Here is an 18,762-nt window from a genome sequence, read left to right on the forward strand (position 1 = left end):
AATATATTTTTCCCTAAATGCAATAAACTCACCAGTAAGTGATGCAAGTTGACAATGGGAGGTAAAAAGAATATCTTGGGGATGTTGGTGGGAAGCAACGGGAAAACAGCTAGCGTTCGTCATGCCTAGTGAATTCCTCTGTATTTGAAATGTCAAAGAAAATGTGATGTGTTTCTCTAAATTGTGTCTCTCTCTACATGTATAAATGAACAGACGCAGATAGAGCTCAAAAACATGGCATGGATGAATTTATCTCTTCCAACCCCTGTAACTTTGACCACGCTTCCCTCTTTGAGATGGTGCAACGCCTTACTTTGGATCACAGACTTAATGATTCCTATTCTTGCCTGGCAAGTATATTCTTTGGTCTACAGCAATTTAAACATGATAACATTTTTTAAAATCGAATGTTTCTCTACCTTTCTGTCAGAAGCTCTTTTCTCCGTTGCAGAGCCCCTTTAATAATTATAAATGTGTTTCTGCATTTCCTGGGTTGAGATAGTTTTACTTACCAAAGAAAGAAGACAGAGCGGAGGAAGTTATCAGTAGAGAAGGCTCCAACTCCCCAGCTGCCCTATCTGAGCTTCCCCCTTTTCAGCTGCTACACGAGAACTATTCCCAAGAGGGTAATCGAGTTTGGCACCTGCTTGTGGAGAACTTGTAAAAATCGCCTCGGTTTCTTAGAGTTTAAGATCCCCCTCCCGCTCCACTCCAGATGATAAGACTCGGTTCTCCTGTCTCAGATACGAATATGTTCCTTTTGTCTATGTTTTGAATATTAAAATGATTTGTAAATAAACTCCGCTTCACTTTTCATAAGCTGACCTGGTTTGGGTTTGTTTGGGTGGCTTCTTTTTCTTTGTAGTATTCAAAACATTTTCACCCTTTGGGGGACTTTTTTACGGTGCTTTAGATGTTCGGAAGTCCAGCTCTCTAGCAAGAGCACCAACATTTCCTGAAATCCTGTTTTAAGCCTAGATCTAAATCATTTAAATTCAAGGAATTGCTATTATGTCTTTATTGGATTTTTAAAGACACATTTGGGCTTTATACTGTTAAATCCAGAAACCTGTCAAAGATCCAATTTATTTCCTTCTGTAAACCGTACATTATTACTTCATTTCTTAAAGGTAAATGCTTTAATCCCACTTTATAGACGGGAAAGGTGGGGGAGAATGAGGCAATGACTTTACACAGAGGAAAAGCTTCATCCCTGATATCTGTGTATTATTAATATTATATAATTAACTATGGTTAACATATTAGTGATATTAACATAAATATAATGAAAATCTGTTTCTTTTCTAAATGACGTTACTACATCCTAAATCTATTCTGACTAATTTTTATTTTAAATTCCTTTTTATATACCAGAAGCCAAAATATTAAAAATAGTAGATAAAATATTCTTAAAAACAGAAGCGGTATTATGTAGAATAATTTATTAATCTTCATCTCATAAAAGATTCATTGGTTATCTCAGGTTTAGAATCACTTTATCAGAAGAATCTGAACTTTGCCAAATTGGAAAGAAACACATCACTTTGACTTAAAAAAAAAAGCTTACCTTGCATTGCAAGGCAATTTTTCTCAAATGTGTTTCCCATGATTATGTGATTATTCACGTAATTATAAATTGCATTCATTAAACTTGTAAGAATATGTCTCTGACCTTAAATCATTCCCTTTTATGCGTAATTCTCTTGAGGAATTTTTTGAGGTATATTATTTTCAAGATTTTTCTCACATCATCATTTTTAAAATAATTTTCTTTTTCACTAAGAAATTCATCACTAAGGAGAGTTAGTAAATGCCCTCTAAAAAACTAAACCAGAAGTAAATTTTGAAGCTTGCTTCCTATTAGTCTTGTATAGGCTTAAAAATATGGTCCAAAATCCAAAATTAATTACAAATAGCATAGAATAGTTTCTTTCCCCATTTGCATACCTGCGTCTATTAATCATCATCCGAAAATTTCAGAAAATAACAGCAATTAAAAGGACCTTATCTCCTGCCTCTATATATTCCATTTTCTCATTATTACAATTTTTTTTTCAGTTAGTTTTGGAGACCGACCAGCAGGGATACATAAATTTTTCTGTGTCTTCGACTGAGTTCCTAATTGATATTTCTTCAACTCTTTTCAAAGCAGCTATTTTGGCATCTACAAAAGACTTGGTGTCATCTGAGTCGTAGAAAATATATTTTAATCTTTCACAGCAGTGTTGTTTCTAAGATTTAGCATTTGGGGTAGCAGATGGAGTGGCAAAGAAGTTGCCTATAGGGGCAGCCCACTGCCTCGACTACTCTCCCGCCCTCTGCAGTAACTTATAATTTGAAATAGGAAAGATGCCGTCTTTCGCTGGATGCATTGCTGAGCTGCGTGTTGTCAATCGAAGATTCCCCAGATCACTAATACGAGGTTAGAGTTTTTCAGAGGCCTCCCTCCCTGCACTTCAGTGGCCACTACCTGCCCCCCAGTCACTTTCTCGTTTTGCCTTTTCTCTCCCAAGATGGAGCAATATTCAAAAGATGACTCAGAGAAGACCCTCAAAGTAAAATTAAATTTGTGTTTAACACATCCTAAATTCCCAGCTTACAAAGTACCACCTAAATTGGTCTATTTCTTGCTCCAGAAAGGCGCTGAAACCAAAAGAAGTGATTTGACATCAGGCGTGGCCCAAGGGTGACCTTGACCGGCAAGTCACTTGGCCTTTCTGAGCATCTATTTTTTTAAGTGCGTAATGGAGGCAGCAGTTTCTATCCCATCAAGCCTCCCAATCTGCTCTGAATCGGAGATTCCACCCAGGTTCTCTTTTATAGCAGAGTTTCATCGGGTCCTGTAGCAGGCAAATAAATAATAAGAAAACAAATAATTGCCAAGAGAAAAATAAAATGCTAAACCAGGGCACAAGAAGCTCCTGTCGGTTTCGTTGAATCGTATCTGATTCACAACTTGAAAACTGAGTCACGTTGTTCTCCTTGGAAAGTTATGTTATTATCGCCATTTTAAAATTTAAAAAATTTTTTCTTCGAAAGTGAAAGGATTTATGAAATCCTAGAATGTATGTAGGCCAATCCTAATATCTCTTAATGCTCCAGAGTAGAAAAAAACAGAAGACCTGAAGGAAGGCAGAGCTGGGTTTGAGTCCTGCCTGTGTTTTGCATTATCTGTGAGTCATATAACAGTCCGGATTTCATTTCCTCATCTGTGAAGTGAAGATAAACCTGCCCTGGTGACTTCACAAGGTTGCTATGGGGCTCAACCTAAAGCTCTTTGTGGAGCGTAAAGCACTACACCAGTTTAAGGCATTAATGTTATTCTTTTCTCTCATCAGTAACTAAGATTTTGCCCTGCCCACTCCAATACTTTGTAAAGGTGGTTCAGTGTTAGAGCAGGGAGTGAGATTCTGCTTCTGGAATCATGGAGTCTGCTAAACCAGACTCTACCACTTACTAGCTCTGGGCTACTAGGGAAATCCCATGTCCTCCCTGAGCTCGACTTTCCCATCTATCAAATAGGGATAACAGTACCCACCTCAGAGGGCTATTATGAGTGTTAAACCAGATAGCGCACACAATGCGTGTAGCACAGTGGCTCGCACTTAAGAAGAAATCAGTAAGTGTTCGCTCTCGCTGTTTTTTAACCGCCTTCTTCAGTCACGCACCCTCAACCCTAGCAGCTCTCCAAAAAACAGCCCGTATTTAAAAGAAAGTCTCTCCTTTATTCCCCAAACAGGGCTGGTTCAGTCCTGGCCAGGTGTTTGTACTAGACGAGTACTGCGCCCGAAATGGAGTCCGAGGGTGTCACCGACATCTCTGCTACCTCAGAGATTTGCTTGAACGGGCAGAAAACGGCGCCATGATTGACCCCACCCTCCTTCACTATAGCTTTGCCTTCTGTGCATCCCATGTTCACGGGAACAGGTAAGCACATGTCTGGAGGTAGTCCTCAAAAAAATTTTTTTAACGCATTGGCAATGGTTTTATGACTGGCCGTGCTTTTAGGATCATCTCTAACTCTCTGTCCATTCCCATTCCTTCAGTAATACACACACACACACACACACACACAAACACAAAGAACACAAAGGCCTAAATTAATTTCTTCTCCTTTTAAAAGAAATGGCAAACAGGACTTCTAGAGTGATCTCTGAAGTTAGAGCAATCTAAGTTTAACTCATGGCTCCTCTATTTACTAGCAACGAGGCTAGATGGTAATTAAACACTCTGTGCCACAGTATTCTCATCTGTAAAACAGGGACAATAGTGTCTTCATGAGGTTGTTGAGAGGATTAAAGGGTTCAGCACAATGCCTGGACCATGGCAGAAGCTTGATAACTGCTTGCCTTTGTTGTTATTATTATTCATTCCATAAATATGTAATGATTACATCCTGAGTGTCAGGCACCCTAGTACACGTTCAGCATACGTGGTGAGCAAACACTAGGCCCCAAACAAAGGCAGAGCACCATAGAGATTGGGGCTCTGAGGAAAAGGAACACAATTCCATGATAGCGTTTAATAAAGGAACAGGACTCAGATGGGGTGGCAGAATGGAGGGAGGGCCTCCCTGAGGAAGTGATGCTTGGGCTGGGAACTGAAGCATGTGTAGGAGTTGAGTGGTTCCAGGCAAAAGGAGCAGCATGTACAAATGCCCTGCAGAGGGAGGAAGCCAAGTACATTTTAAGAGCTGAAACAGGCTAGGTGAAGCTGGAAGGCAAAGATAATCATAACACTTATCTTTTAACCATAGAGCTGGAAAGAACTTCAGAGATCACAGTGTAATCAACCCCATCGTTTTATAAATTTTATAGACAAGACCAGAACATCAGTTCTCCTAACTCTGTACTAAGTACTCTCTTTAGACATTGCCCAGCTCCTGGAGGAAAAGATCCATGTTCTGAATAATGCAAAGCAGCAAATAATTTAGGAACATTATCATTTGGCTCTGAAGACATGGAATAAATTTCCACACTGCCGCAGCCAGTTTACTATCCCCAATGAATACAGCCTCCCATTACTATAAAGACGAGCCTACATTACCCCAGAGCACCCGAACCAATAACCAGAGAAGGCACACCCAGCAAAAACCAAGTGGCTTCGGAAACCCAGCCTTTGATGCAAAAGTTGCTACTCTGGACAAATTCACATGTGGGAGAATCCAGAATTGATTACATTTATTTTAAATCAGAATTGTGTCAGTCATCTTCACCTTTACAAGCTATACAACTCTGAAATATCTGTGGGATTTGTTCTGTGCTTTTCCTCTCTCTAGTGCTGGTGGATGTTATGAAATGCAACTTCAACATTTAGAGCTAGATAATAATAGCATTGTAGGTTTGAATAATTAACAGGCAACAAGATTTTCATCACCTCCCATTGTTATAAGGTTCACTACCCCAGCACATGACCTTTTATTTGCATAAAAGATACTCATGAAAACTCTAATACCTGGGGAGTATCTGTGCATAATTTTGCTTTTTATAAATATGTACACTTTGATGACTATCTGTTACAGCCTCTTGGACTGAATTCTTTAAAGAGAGAGAGAGAGAAGTTGCATTATATTCTCTGGGTTGTCACACTGTATTCTACATATGTTACTGAATAAGAAAGTGTTATAAAATAATGAAGTGTTTTTGTAAACTCCCTGGTAAACATCATCATGAATTATGATACACATTGTCTGGATTTCATATTGTAAGACTGCCACTTGATTCACAGTTAGGTTTATACATCTTGTCATGGAAACAGTTTTGGATTTCTTATTTTCTTTTCAGTTCTGATTTTCCTTATGCAAGTTTGCATCTTTTTTTTTTTTTTTTTGCTTATTATTTTAGTTTGAATGCATTTGCTTTTGCTGTTTGATGCATCCTTCTTTTTCTTTCTTTTGTTTGTGCATGTATGTGTGCTCTTGATTCTCCCATGGCTGGCCACACTCTCTGCATGCCCCATGCGACCACCCCCTCTCCAAAGTCAACAAATGCATGTGTACCTTAGTGGGCTGCCACCAAATACAGACCCTGAAGGGAACAAAACTCCCTCCCCATCTGAACCAGAGGCTAAAAAAGATACCAAAAAGGAATCCAAAAAAAGAAAAGATTTCAAAACCCAGGCAAATCCAGAGCCCAAAAGGTAAGAAGTTACATGTATATTGGCTTGTGTTTTTCAATGTCTGTGACCTTCCTTGCCTTATCCCCTCATCCAGACCACAACTTCCACTTTAACAAACAGCAAGCTTTGGAATCTCTGCTTCTTTAAGGTTTTTCAATGGCACACTTTAAAAAAAATCCTAGCAATGGGCAAAAATACCATATATTAGGACTGAATTTGAGTCAGGTGTCTAGTGACTCTTAAAACATGTTCATATTGAAAAAACTAATTGAGCAGTATGTAAACAGAATCATGAGTCAGATTGCTTTTTTTAGTGGCATCTAGTGAGGAGCCTGGTACCTTACCAAGTCATTCATAATAAGCAACCTGTGCTTTATAATTTTGAAATTATGTTTAAAGAGCAAATAAAATGGGTTGGCATAGATGAGTCTATACATTTATAGTAACTTCATCGTTTTCAGCAAATCCCCCTCAGTTCCACATTTATCTCATGAAAGAAATCTATTTTCAAATAATGATTTATAACAAAGACACAAAATAAAGCCTATCACTAAATTCATGGCTCCTCACAGAATCACTTACGTAATGAGGTCACTTTGAAGCCTCTTTTAAGTTCTAATATTATGTTTATCCTCTCCTGTTTCCTGTGTCTTTTGAGAATGCTGTCTTCAGGAATTGATAAAATGGCAAATTGGTGGCTTTTTTCCGTTTTAAACTAGATTTACAATTACCTCTAATGTTATCCTTATGTCTTTCTTCATCTTCCCTACTCTTGCCCCAAATTAACATTGACATTTTAAAGTTTTGTTGTTGAGGTTTTGAAACTGATGCTCTGACCTGGCATTGTCAAGCTACACAAAGTTCACAAGCAGGTATGCTTTATGTTTCAATATGAATTTATTCACTGGAATATTTCTAAGTTCTGAAATATATGGAGTTCACTTGCAGGGAGACCAAATGAAAATGCCAACTTTCACTTCCTAGGGAATGTGGCAGGCTGTCAGTGTATACAGGTCCAACAGTGAAGGTCAAAGAAAACCCTGATTCTATGTGCACAACCATCTTCTGAGTCTGGAGTATGTAAAGATGAAGATGAAGTGGAGTTTCTGTTTGTGTTTCCCTGTGAGGGTCAGACTGCAAGGCAACGGTTACTGGCAGCCAGTAAGAAAGTAGGGAGAGCATGTCATAGGTGCGGGAAGGAAGCCTCTCTGGCTGCTGTCCAAGGTGCTGCTTTTGGTGTGATTGGCATTGAAACAGAGCAGAGAGTAAATGGCCATACTTGATCAAGCCTGACCTATTTCCTGTGCCTGAAAAGCTATCCAAAAGGATTTTGAATGGTACTTTGAGAGGATTATGTGTGTTTCTGGGTCTATTTGCGTTGAATTTTTTTAATGAAGAAGAAATCATAATATTAAGTATCAGTTGTGGAGCATTCTGCAGTTTACAAAGTGCTTTCATATCGTCTATCTCATTTGCTATAACATTTTCAGCTTACCTATTTTTATATCCATTTGGCAGATAATGAAACTGAATGTCTGTACATTTAAGTGGCAAACCCAGATATTCTGAGTCCAAAGCTCTTCCTCTTTGCACTATATCAGCGCTATATGTAGATTCTAAAGATCTGAGTATTAGAGCCTATTCTGCATAAATCTAGGATTATCATATCTCATTTCTGGGCCTCAATTTTCTCATCTGCAAAATGGGCACATAGAATCATAACATCTTTAATATTCCATCAACATCAGAAATTATCTTCTATGGGTTATAATAACAAATGAAATCATCTGTTGTCAGATTTCATAAAGTTTAATTAAGGATAATCACTACCATTTAATAAGTGCTTGCTATATGCCAGGCATTGTGTGAAGTGATGTTTACGTATATTCTCTCATTTTATCCTTATTACATCTCTATGAGATAAGTATTATTATCCTCATCTAACAGATGAGGAGTTTGAGGCTCAGGTAAGTTCAGTCACTTGCTCCATAGCAAATAAGTGTGTGAGCCTAATTCAAACATGGAGATTCTGACTTTGGAGCTTAGATTCACAACCTCTCTGCCTTACTGCCTGCCCAATAGTAGCACTTGTGTATGATGTGAGATGCCAGATTCAGCCATTTGATACGAATTTCAACATTTCAAGGTGAAATACTATAGCAGTCATCTGAATTAATTAAAAAGTTTTCCATTTTTGTCCTAACAATGTCCAAAATCAGTTTGGCCCTTCTGGTAATTTTGGCCTTGTAGAGCAACCCATAGTCTATCTGGAGTTTTAGACCACTGAGGGGAGAGTCTCCTTTGAACACTAACAGCCTTTTGGTATTGGACAAACCATTTTCCTAACCTCTTTCACCAGAATAAACACTATTTTCATGTGGAGACATTATCTATTCTTTGACCCAAATTATTAAGGAATTCATGACTCATGGAAACAAAATTCCACCCTTTAACCTAAATTTAACTGAATGATAGAGCCCATTCCTATTGTCCTCTCACAACCAGCTTCAGATTAGGTTAAAAAAATAGGTTTTTACCTAATTTATTAATTTTTTACCTATTAATAACTCAGCAGCTCCAGAGGTGGAGGCAGAGCCCTGCTCTGCTGCAGCTGGAAATCGTTAGTGACCGCTCAGATGCTGATGACCCAGTTTCCCCCACCTTCTCTGGAAGCCTGTGCCACATCTCTGTGAAAAACTATGCCTATGTGAATCCAAAACGCCTAATCAAAAGTAGACACATCTGGTCAATCAGGAAGATGTTTGCTGGCATAATTCCAAGTACTTAAAGACACAGAACCATCCACATGTTTGGCGTCTTTTGGAATAGTAGTTCTTGACTAATGGTGATCTTTTCCCCTAAGGGACATTTGGCAATATCTGGAGACATTTTTGATTGTCATACTGGGGAAGGATAGTCCTATTGTCCTCTAGTGGGTAGAGGCTAGAAATGTTTCTGAATTTCCTACAATGCAGAGGACAGCCACGTGCAAACAAAGCCCCCAAAACCAAAGTCCCAAATGATGGGCTGAAATTTGTCCCTTTTACTTGGATTTTTTTTTTTTTGTCTTTTACACAGACTTATTCTGGGTCTAAAGGCATAACAGTTAGCACCACTGACTTTCAACTTGTGCAGTAGTTCTCACACTCTGGTGTGCATATAAATCACACGGGGAGTTTGTTAAAATGGAGAGTAGGAGGCTCCATCGTCAAATAATTTTATTTAGCCAGTCTTAGATGGAGCTGGGCTGCACTTTTAATCTGTTCCTTCCAGGTAATTCTAAGGCATTTGATCTTCAGATCCCACTTATTTAACACCTTGGTTGTCAAACTTGGTGCACATTGGAATCACTTGGAGAGCCTGAAAAATGCTGATGTCTTGGCTCCTGCAGGGGTTCTGATTTAGTTAATCTGGGATATGGCCTAAGTATTATGTTTTAAAAATCTCCTCAAGTGATTCTAAAATGTAACAATGTTTAAGAACCACTGATTGAGGGAACATTAGTTTGAGCCAGCTCTTTAAAACTGAACCCATTTTCTCAAAGAGAGAGGGAAAGAAAAGGAAAATGTGAGTACGTTCATCTGGTTGCACTTGGCGATCATAAAATCCACAGATGTAAATTGCTATATCTTCTAATTTTTGAATCAGCTCCTAAGGTTGCAGTACTTAATTTTCACCACAATATTTTTAGCATTCTTTCTAGATGACATTTAGATTAGCATCACTTTGGTCACTATCCCACAGTGACAAGGCGATCAAACAGCTCTGATGATTGCAAGTTGCGTCAATGTTCCTTGGATCCTTTATTATTGGGATTGGAAATTTTTCTCATTTACATTATTATTTAACATTTCTTGAATGCCAGTGCTGCTCTTCACATATGGCCTGTGTAGAAAGTACATTGTATCAGCAATTAACAAATCCATAATGCCAACCGCCCCAATCCAAAGTAAGCTGCATAGATTAATGAGTCTGCAAGCAGATGTAAGAGGGCATGAGTCCTAAAAATCTCTGAAAATGTGTCCAAGAATTCTTTTGGGAGATGTGTTTGGAGCCAAGGTGCTGCTTGTGTGCAAGAAACCATGTGATCCCTGTGGATTAGATTTGAGTAACTGAACTATCAGATGGAACCCACTGTTCTCTGTTACTCCACCAGGGTCCCTAAGTCATAAGTATTTCCATCTACCCAGTTGCCCAAGACAAAACCTTGGGAGCTGCCCTTGACTCCTCCTTCTTTCTCAGCACATCGCAAGGATTCAATGACTATGCTGTATCAATGCCCTTAAGTATCTCTCAAGTCCATCCCTTGTCCCTCTCTTCAATACCACTACCGAAGTTCAGATCTCTATCTTCTCTCCCCAAGACCACAGCTATTGCCTTATTGACTACATCTCTGCTTCCAATGTTGGTCCCTCATCCCCAATCCATGTCACATAATGGTTTCTTTTATTTCTCTTTTATGAATGCTTACCTGGAAGTAAATGACTAATTTTTGCATATGTATATTTTTTTCCTTTCATTCCAGTCTCACCTTTCACCTCTTTCTCTCCCTCTTTCCCATCCCACCTTCCCTCCCTCTCTCCCTCTGTCTCTGCCACACACACATACACTCATTATGACATTATGTCTGGTGCTTTTTAACTCTTCCTCCCCAAAAGAGAGAGGAAAAAAACCTGTGTAGCAGGGATAGCTCTGTTTTACTGACCTCTGTATACAGCGCTTTAGTAGCAGGCAGGCCTGGATGGGAGATGACAGTGACCCCCACATTCTTGGTCTCATGTTACACACTGATACAAGACATTATTGCAGTTGTGGACATGAGCACATGGCTGGTTGGCCTTCTAGCTCTGAGCAGGTGTTGGCCTTCCATATGGCTGAATCATGCTCCCTAAATTCTAAAGAACCAGCTTCACCTAATGAGAAGTAAGAAAGAGAAGAAGGGAAAGTCCAAACACATTTTAAGTAAAAGTCTGCATCCCAAGGAAAAATTCCCTTCAGAACTTGTATTCTAACTTTTAACCCATGTGACTGTCTTCTTGAAGGAAATTTGCTTCATGAGAACAACAGATTTTTCAACTCAGACGTACAATCTTGTAAAATGTGCTCAATTATCTCTCCCATTGGTGTAGTCTTTCTGGTCCACAACAAACCATCAAGTAACGTGCATTTCCTTTTAAAATTTCCACAGTGTGTCCTCATCCTGTGGTCATTGGATTCAACTGGTGCAAAAATGTATTTTCAGATGTCATACCCTTTTCAGGATGGGTATGATACCAAAAAACCTTACTTCTGAGTGGCCTGACCACTCGGAAGTCTAAAATATGGTGTTCAGGGTGGAATCTAAAGCCTAACTTTCTGTGTTTGTCTAGAAGTAAAGGAACCCATCTCGTCTCCTCTTATTCCTCAAAGAGAAAAATCTATGTAGTACCAATTTTGGAAATTGGTCCTTCTCTGGGGAAAGAAATATATACTTTCCTGCAGTGCATGCATTTTGTACCATTTCTCTAATCACTGTTAGGTTCTCGCTTCATTCAGCACCAGGACCAAGACTGAGCCACTTTGACTAATGGCCTTATGTCAATAGAATCTATATCTTTGAGATTGTTCAGTAGGGAGAGACTTCTCAATCACTCCCATCCTTATAACAGAGTGAAGACACCTTCTGATATTGTTGGGTTATGGCTACATATTTAGAAAGATAATAAACAAGTCAGAAAAGACCTCACTGGTATATTTTTGCCTTCTCCGAGCCTCTTTTCCAAATGGACTAATAGCCAACCTCAAGAAGCTCCAATGCACATTGTAATGTGGTGGAAACTGCTTGTTGTTGCTTCCAATCCTACTCTTTGTGATACAAACACTTTGATAGATTTGTTTTAGCAGTGTGTCTGAGCCCCAGGGCATCAGGGCATAATTAGAAAAGGCCATGGGCTGGAGCGAGAGAAGGAAAGGCTAAGACTGGGCTTTCCTAATGAAGCAGTGACTATGGGATGTGAGAGTCCTAATTACAATTTATAATTAACCTAGAGATTATACCAACCATCCAGATGAGCAAGCAGAGATGTCTCTTTTTGAGACGATAATGCTTTGGTGCTATCTTGAATTTGTAGTTATTAACCAGTGAAAGAGACAAAGGAAAATACTTTGAATTTAATAGAATTAAATTCAAAGGTGTCGTTCTAAAAGTTGTCAAGATAAAGAATTGCTAGGAGAAGCCAGTTAAAAAAGAGAGAGAGGTTAAGAGAGTGTGTTTGGTGTAAATGTTCTATTTAGGGAACATTGCAAGGAACATCTAAGATATTCTGTCCCACTCTGGCCCTTTAAGCTCTCGTGTTTCTGGGCTGGAACAATTTAGTAGCAAGTAGGATTCAGTTATCATGCTTGTTTAAGGACATTTTCGTGGATCCATAATGCGGTCTGCAGGCATGCATCCATTTGGAGAGAGAGAATATATCATGTTTACGGTGCCTGTACCGGCATATGTGGACATTTGCATTTGGAGAGAGAGTATATTCCCACTTCAGCTGGAGTTTTACCCCTTGTTGGTAGTGATTGGAGCTTAAAGCTAGCTGTATGCATAGAAGTGGACCAGACAGTCTTTCCTCTTTTATTGAATCCATAATTTTTTTTTTTTTTGCACCTGGATTCTGCACTTGATCACCAAATAAATGCAATATCAGAACACATCAATCATTGCAACCTTTGAATTAATTTAGCAACCTGACCTTCTTGAAAAGATCTCTTATCTTCCAAAGGAGGGTTTTGTGGCCCAGCTTTCAACATAATATGGAAAACTGTGCTAGCAGGATGATTAAATTCTAGGAAACTTTGTGCTCATCTGGGTGTGTAGGAACAATTTAACGACCTCAAAGAGATAAATTCACTTTCACAAAACACATAGCAGCTTAATTTCTTTGACCAGATTCTTCACATTTAATTTCAAATATCAAAATAAGATGTTTCACACTAAAAGCCTAGTAATTAATTATATTGGATTAATCCTAAAATAGACATTAATCAATAAGGTCTAGCTCAGAAGCATTTGAAGAAAGGAAGAACAATTTGCATAACTAGTAACTTAGGGGTTGGGCGACTGGGTTATGGTAGTTTCAATCTGACTAAAAAAAAAAAGAAAAACAACTCTAGATATATTATTATTTGTGACATGACTCAAGATGGGAGACTGTGAGGAGAGTAAAGATGACAGAACTGGTGCTAACCACTGTGACAAGAACTTGAAGAGCAGCCGACATGACATCTTTCCTATCATGCTGCCGAAAATGTCAACTTTGTGAAGGACAGTGAGAAAATGGTTTGCCGAAAACTTGAAAGGTGGATTCCAGAGCTGCCTGCTGTGTCAGATGCAATATAGTCTCTTGTGGCCGGAGAGACCCACTTCTGGCTCCCATGATGGCCTGCAGGTGGGAGAGCTTCCAGTCTTCAGCAGGGCTCCAAAAATGACTGCACTTGACCTGCATATTGTCTCAAGTTTTCGGGATCATGATATACAAGAAGTGAGTTGTTAGCCAGTGTGCAGTTAGGTGGAACTAGAGACCAGGGGCCGCATTTCCTTGTCAAGTGTGTGTGTGTGTGTTTCTAAAGCTAGGTTTAAAGCCATCGCCACTTCTACTGAAATTGGGAGCGTGGGAAAGGAGGGATATGTGCCTATGAACTTACATCAGTTCATTACAAGTAACAAAAACTAACTCCAGATCATCTAAGCAAAAGGGAGTTTAGTGGGATGATGCTGGGAGCCTCAAAGACAGGGAGGGGAAAATTGGAATCAAGGCAGCTACAGAAAAGTAGGAAACAGGACCACAGCAGCACTTGTTGATCCTTAACTGCATGTTAGAGTAACCTGGGGAGCCTTAAACATGACAGGGTCTAGGCCCCACTGCAGACAAATTGAATCAGAGCTTGAGGAGGGGACCTCTCAAAGCTCTGCCAGGATTCTAATGTACAGCCAAAGATTGAGAACTACTGACCTGGGAGGACAATCTGGTCAGGGCAGAGCCACAGGGGCGAGCAAATTCCACCTGTTTCTTCTATCCCTGCATCACATACTCCACACAAAGCTTCTGGAAAAGAGTGTTCAGTTGGCTGAGCTTAGGTCATAGTCCAGCTTAGATTTACAGTGACCATGAAAGGGAGGAGCTGGTCTGTAGGAAACCCTTCAGCATTAACAGAGGGAAAATAGTCACCTGAATTTACCTTCCCCCAAGAGAACCCACAATGTGGCCAACAATGTGGCCAAGGTCATTCCTCCAAACGATATTCAGGTGCTGTTAGGAAGTGGCAGTGGACGCCAAGAAGCCAGAAAACAAGAGGGCAGAAAATGCACCAGTCGGGACACAAAAGGATAGGGGGTTCAGGCTCCTACACACGTTCTGAGTAAAGGCTCAGCTCAGCCTAGGATTTACTAGCTAGGAATTTAAAATCCAGCTTCCTCCCTCCTCTTCTCTCAGTTCCTTGTGACTCCTGAAGTGTTAAAAGTATTGAGAAAGGAACAAGATGCAGAGCCAGTTTTATGACAATTATAGAATCACCCCTAAATGCTTCCAGGAAAAAAAAAAAAAACAAAAGCAAAAGTATGGCTTCTGAGCGACACCAGTACAGTTCTTGTATTTATTTTGCAACCAGCACTGCTTGGAATGGCACCTTGGAAACAGTGCAAACACCGCTTTTGGAAGGGATTGCTAGCTTTATAAGTGGACCATGGACTTGGAGAAGATGTCTGGTTGCAAATTCACTCCAATCCGAGGGAAATTGGGAACGCTGAACCAAACAGACCATTTCAGCCACTGTAAGAGCCCCCCACCAAATATTTTCTTGCGCTAGGGCAGTGGTTCTCTAAGTATTGTCCCCGAACCAGCAGAACTAGCAGCACCAGGAAACTTGTTAGAAATGCAGATGCTCAGGCCCCGCCCCCGATCTGGTGAATCAGAAACTCTGGGGTGGGTCCAGCAATCTGGGTCATGGCAAGCCCTCCAGGTCATTCTGAGGCATGCTCTGATTTGAGAACCACTGCTCCGGGAAAAGTATTTGATTGCTTCTGTGATGACAACAATGCTCCCCAAAATACTGAACTAGGATTTTTCAGTTAGTAGCTTCCTAGAAATCTGTCTAAACCTGTACAATTAGCATTAACAAATTATAGGGGTCAGTGGAAAAGAAATTGACAAAATTTTCAAAACTAATTAAGTGAAATCAAACCAAAAAAAGGATATTTTTGCCTTTTAACTGATATTGTTACAACCTGTGATCTTTGACAAACTATTATTCCTGTCTGTCTCTTCCTCAGTTTGTGAAATAGCATCCCCCATTACCAGTACCATTTCAGAGGAATTCTGGCGATTATAAACAAATTTGCATTCAATGTCAAAATTGTGATTTTTTTTTTGTCACCTGTTTTTGTTGGTGAACTCTGTACTATGTGCCTTATAGATGTAAAGTCAGTTTCACTTATTTTAAAATAAAACTATTCACACTAACATGGGCGATCAAGATGCAAATTTAAGAAAAGACTGCAATAGTAATTTTTAGTCGTTTACTTGTTTTTGAATGGTGAGATTAATGGTGTTCAGAAGGTAGTCCAAGGCGGGCTTGTGGGGGAAGTGGGAGCTGCTGTCTGATGCCTTTAATAATTACAAACAGGAATCATCAGAACAAAAGGAAAAATAGATAATCAAATTGTATGTTTGTAATAATACTGTTTGTAGTGAGAATTAACTAAGAAGGCCAGGTACATACTAAATGTTTCATTTTTATCATCTCAAACACAAATCTAAAAGTTGCTTCCTAATTGTGTAATTGCTTTAGAAGGCTGTTGGGCAAGGAATGAATGATTTTCTTTGGAGAGATTTATCTCCTACTAATGGCCACAGACAGCTCTGGGCTGCCCATGTTGAATGATCTTTTCCCTGTGATCTAAAAAGCCCTCTCTAAATTTATATTCAGTAGCATTTTTCTCTGGGTTAAGTCCCTGCTAAGAAACGAAATGCTTAAAATGGCTCCCTTTTTCCCAAATTGAGTGTGTGCATGCATTCCTATAAATGTGTGTTCAGTGCATTAGCAAGCTGAATTTTGTATAAACAAAATCTGAAAGCCAGAGCTAGAGGAAGTTGTAGGTTATAACAGAAACATGAGAATTTATCATAGAAAGTGTCACATGTATTTTGTGGGGGCCGATGAATTCATCCTGAGATTTATTTACAGATTCAGGGACATTTCGTGATAAAAAAATCTTTTTAATAAACTTTGTAAATTAACATTGGAGATTTTTCCAGAAAATTTGAAAATAAGAGCACATTCATAAATTCCAACAGCCTACCTGATATTTACCATTCTGCCTTCTTAAACTTCCTTTGAGTTCAGGGGAGTGTGAAGAAATGGGTTATATAGGATTTTACTGTTTAGGGGTATTTTTTATAAAGTGGAGGAGGGGAAGTTTTCTCATTTTTTTAGAGTAGGGCACTTCTAATGTTTAAAAGGAAGGGAAGCTGACCAATTAACCCCTAACAGGAGGTACTTTGCTATCATTTGCCAAGTCTTTTGTGCAGTCAGACTGGTCTAGTATACAGGATTTTCCCAACTTATGCTGGATCCTTGAGAAGGCCTATAAATAAGACCATTTGTTTGGTCTCAAGATGACTTGCATTTGCAAACTGGAGAATGTTCCAATAGAAGTTTCATGGTGACGCACCAATCTGCAAACTGGCTCAGCCAGTAGTCAAAACAAGCCACTATGGGATCTTGGAAGCTGAAGTCTTTGAATGGGTCAGATTATCCTAATTTGGCACAGATAAATTTGAGCCATAAATATGCAGCCTCCCTTTGTATTTTCGACTTGAATGGTTCAAAGCAACTAGGGAAAATGGGTGTGAACCTAATGGTGATTAGAAGTATGAGAATACTGTGATTAAACTGAAATTCACTTATTTATGCTAGGGTCCTTCTTTTTATTAAAATGAGCAATAGTTCACTAAGATTGAAAAACATCATATGTGGTTTGTTCTTTTTTTTCCACCAGCTTTATTGAGATATTGACATTTAACATATGTAAGGTTAAAGTCTACAATGTCATGATTTTATACACGTGTATATTGTGAAATGATGACCACAATAAGATTAGTAATGCCTACATGCCCTCACATAATTACTGTTTTTTGTGCGTAGTGATAACATTTAAGATCTACTCTCTTAACAACTTTCAGGTATAATACAGTGCTATTCATTATTGTCACCATGCTGTACATTAGATTCCCAGAACTTACTCATCTTATAGCTGGAAGTTTGTACCCTTTGGTCAACATCTCCCCATGTCACCCACCCCTCAGGCCCTGACAACTACCATTCTACTCTCTATTTCTGTGAGTTTGACTTTTTCAGATTCCACATATAAGTGAGAACATATACAAAAAAAAACATATTTTTCTTTCTCTGACTTATTTCACTTAGCCTAATGCCATATTTGCCATTGTAACATGTTTCACTTAGCACTCATGTTGTCACAAAAGGCAGGATTTCCTTCCTTTTTATGGCTGAATAATGTTCCATCATGTATATATCACATTTCCTTTATCTATTCAGCTGTTGATGGACACTTAGTTTGTTTCCATGTCTTGGCCATTGTAAATAATGCTGCACTGAACGTGGAGCTGCAGATATATCTTCAAGATAGTGACTTCCTTTCCTTGAGGTATTTACCCAGAAGTGGAATTGCTGGATCATATAGTAGTTCTATTTTTAATTTTTTGAGGAACATCAATACTGTTTTCCATAGTGGCTATATTGGTTTACATTCCCACCAACAGTGCACAAGGTTTCCTTTTCTCCACATCCTTGCCAACACTTGTTGTCTTATCTTTTTGGTGATAGCTATTCTGTCAGGTGTGAGGTGATAGCTCATTGTGGGTTTGACTTGCAATTTTCCTGATGGTTAATGATTTTGAGCATCTTTTCATGTACCTGTTGGCCATTTGTATGTCTTCTTCAGAAAAATGTCTATTCAAGTCCCCTGCCCATTTTTCAATTGAATTGTTTGTTTTTTTGTTATTGAATTTTATGAATTCCTTCTATGTTTTTGGTATTAATCCCTTATCAGAAAGATGGTTTGCAAATATTTTCTCTCATTTCATAAGTTGCCTTTTCATTTTGCTGTGCAGAAGCTTTTTAGTTTGATGTAGTCCCACCTATTTTTTATTTTGTTGCTTGTGCTTTTGGTGTCATATCTGAAAAAATCATTGCCAAGACCAATATCAAAGAGCTTTTTCCCTATGTTTTCTTCTAGGATTTTTACAGTTTCAGGTCTTATATAAGTCTTAAATCCATTTCCAGTTCATTTTTGTGAGTGGTGTAAGATAGGAGTCCAGTTTCATTCTTTTGCATGTGAATATCCAGCTTTCACAACATCATTTATTCATGAGACTATTCTTTCCCTATTGAATATTCTTGGCTCCCTTGTCACATGTTAGTAATGCCATAGGGTGGCCAACTGGATAAAAAAACAAGATCCATGTATATGCTGCATACAAGAGACACACTTCAGACCTACAGACACTCACAAACTGAAAGTGAAAGGATAGAAAAAGATATTCCATGCAAATGGCAAAGAAAAGAAAGCGGGGTAGCAATACTTATATCAGA

At 38.9% G+C, this 18,762-nt stretch overlaps 1 protein-coding gene across 1 annotated transcript in view; it reads left to right on the top strand.

Moving 5' to 3' along the window:
• CADPS (calcium dependent secretion activator) overlaps positions 1–18,762 on the top strand; it is a 433,248-nt gene that overhangs the window by 296,908 nt on the left and 117,578 nt on the right. The window contains exons 13-14 of the mRNA XM_046679760.1: positions 214–350; positions 3,740–3,927. Of these exons, the coding sequence (XP_046535716.1) occupies positions 214–350; positions 3,740–3,927 (325 nt within the window). The remainder of the gene's footprint in view (positions 1–213; positions 351–3,739; positions 3,928–18,762) is intronic.

Source organism: Equus quagga, chromosome 1, assembly GCF_021613505.1.
Source record: "Equus quagga isolate Etosha38 chromosome 1, UCLA_HA_Equagga_1.0, whole genome shotgun sequence".
NCBI lineage: Eukaryota > Metazoa > Chordata > Mammalia > Perissodactyla > Equidae > Equus > Equus quagga.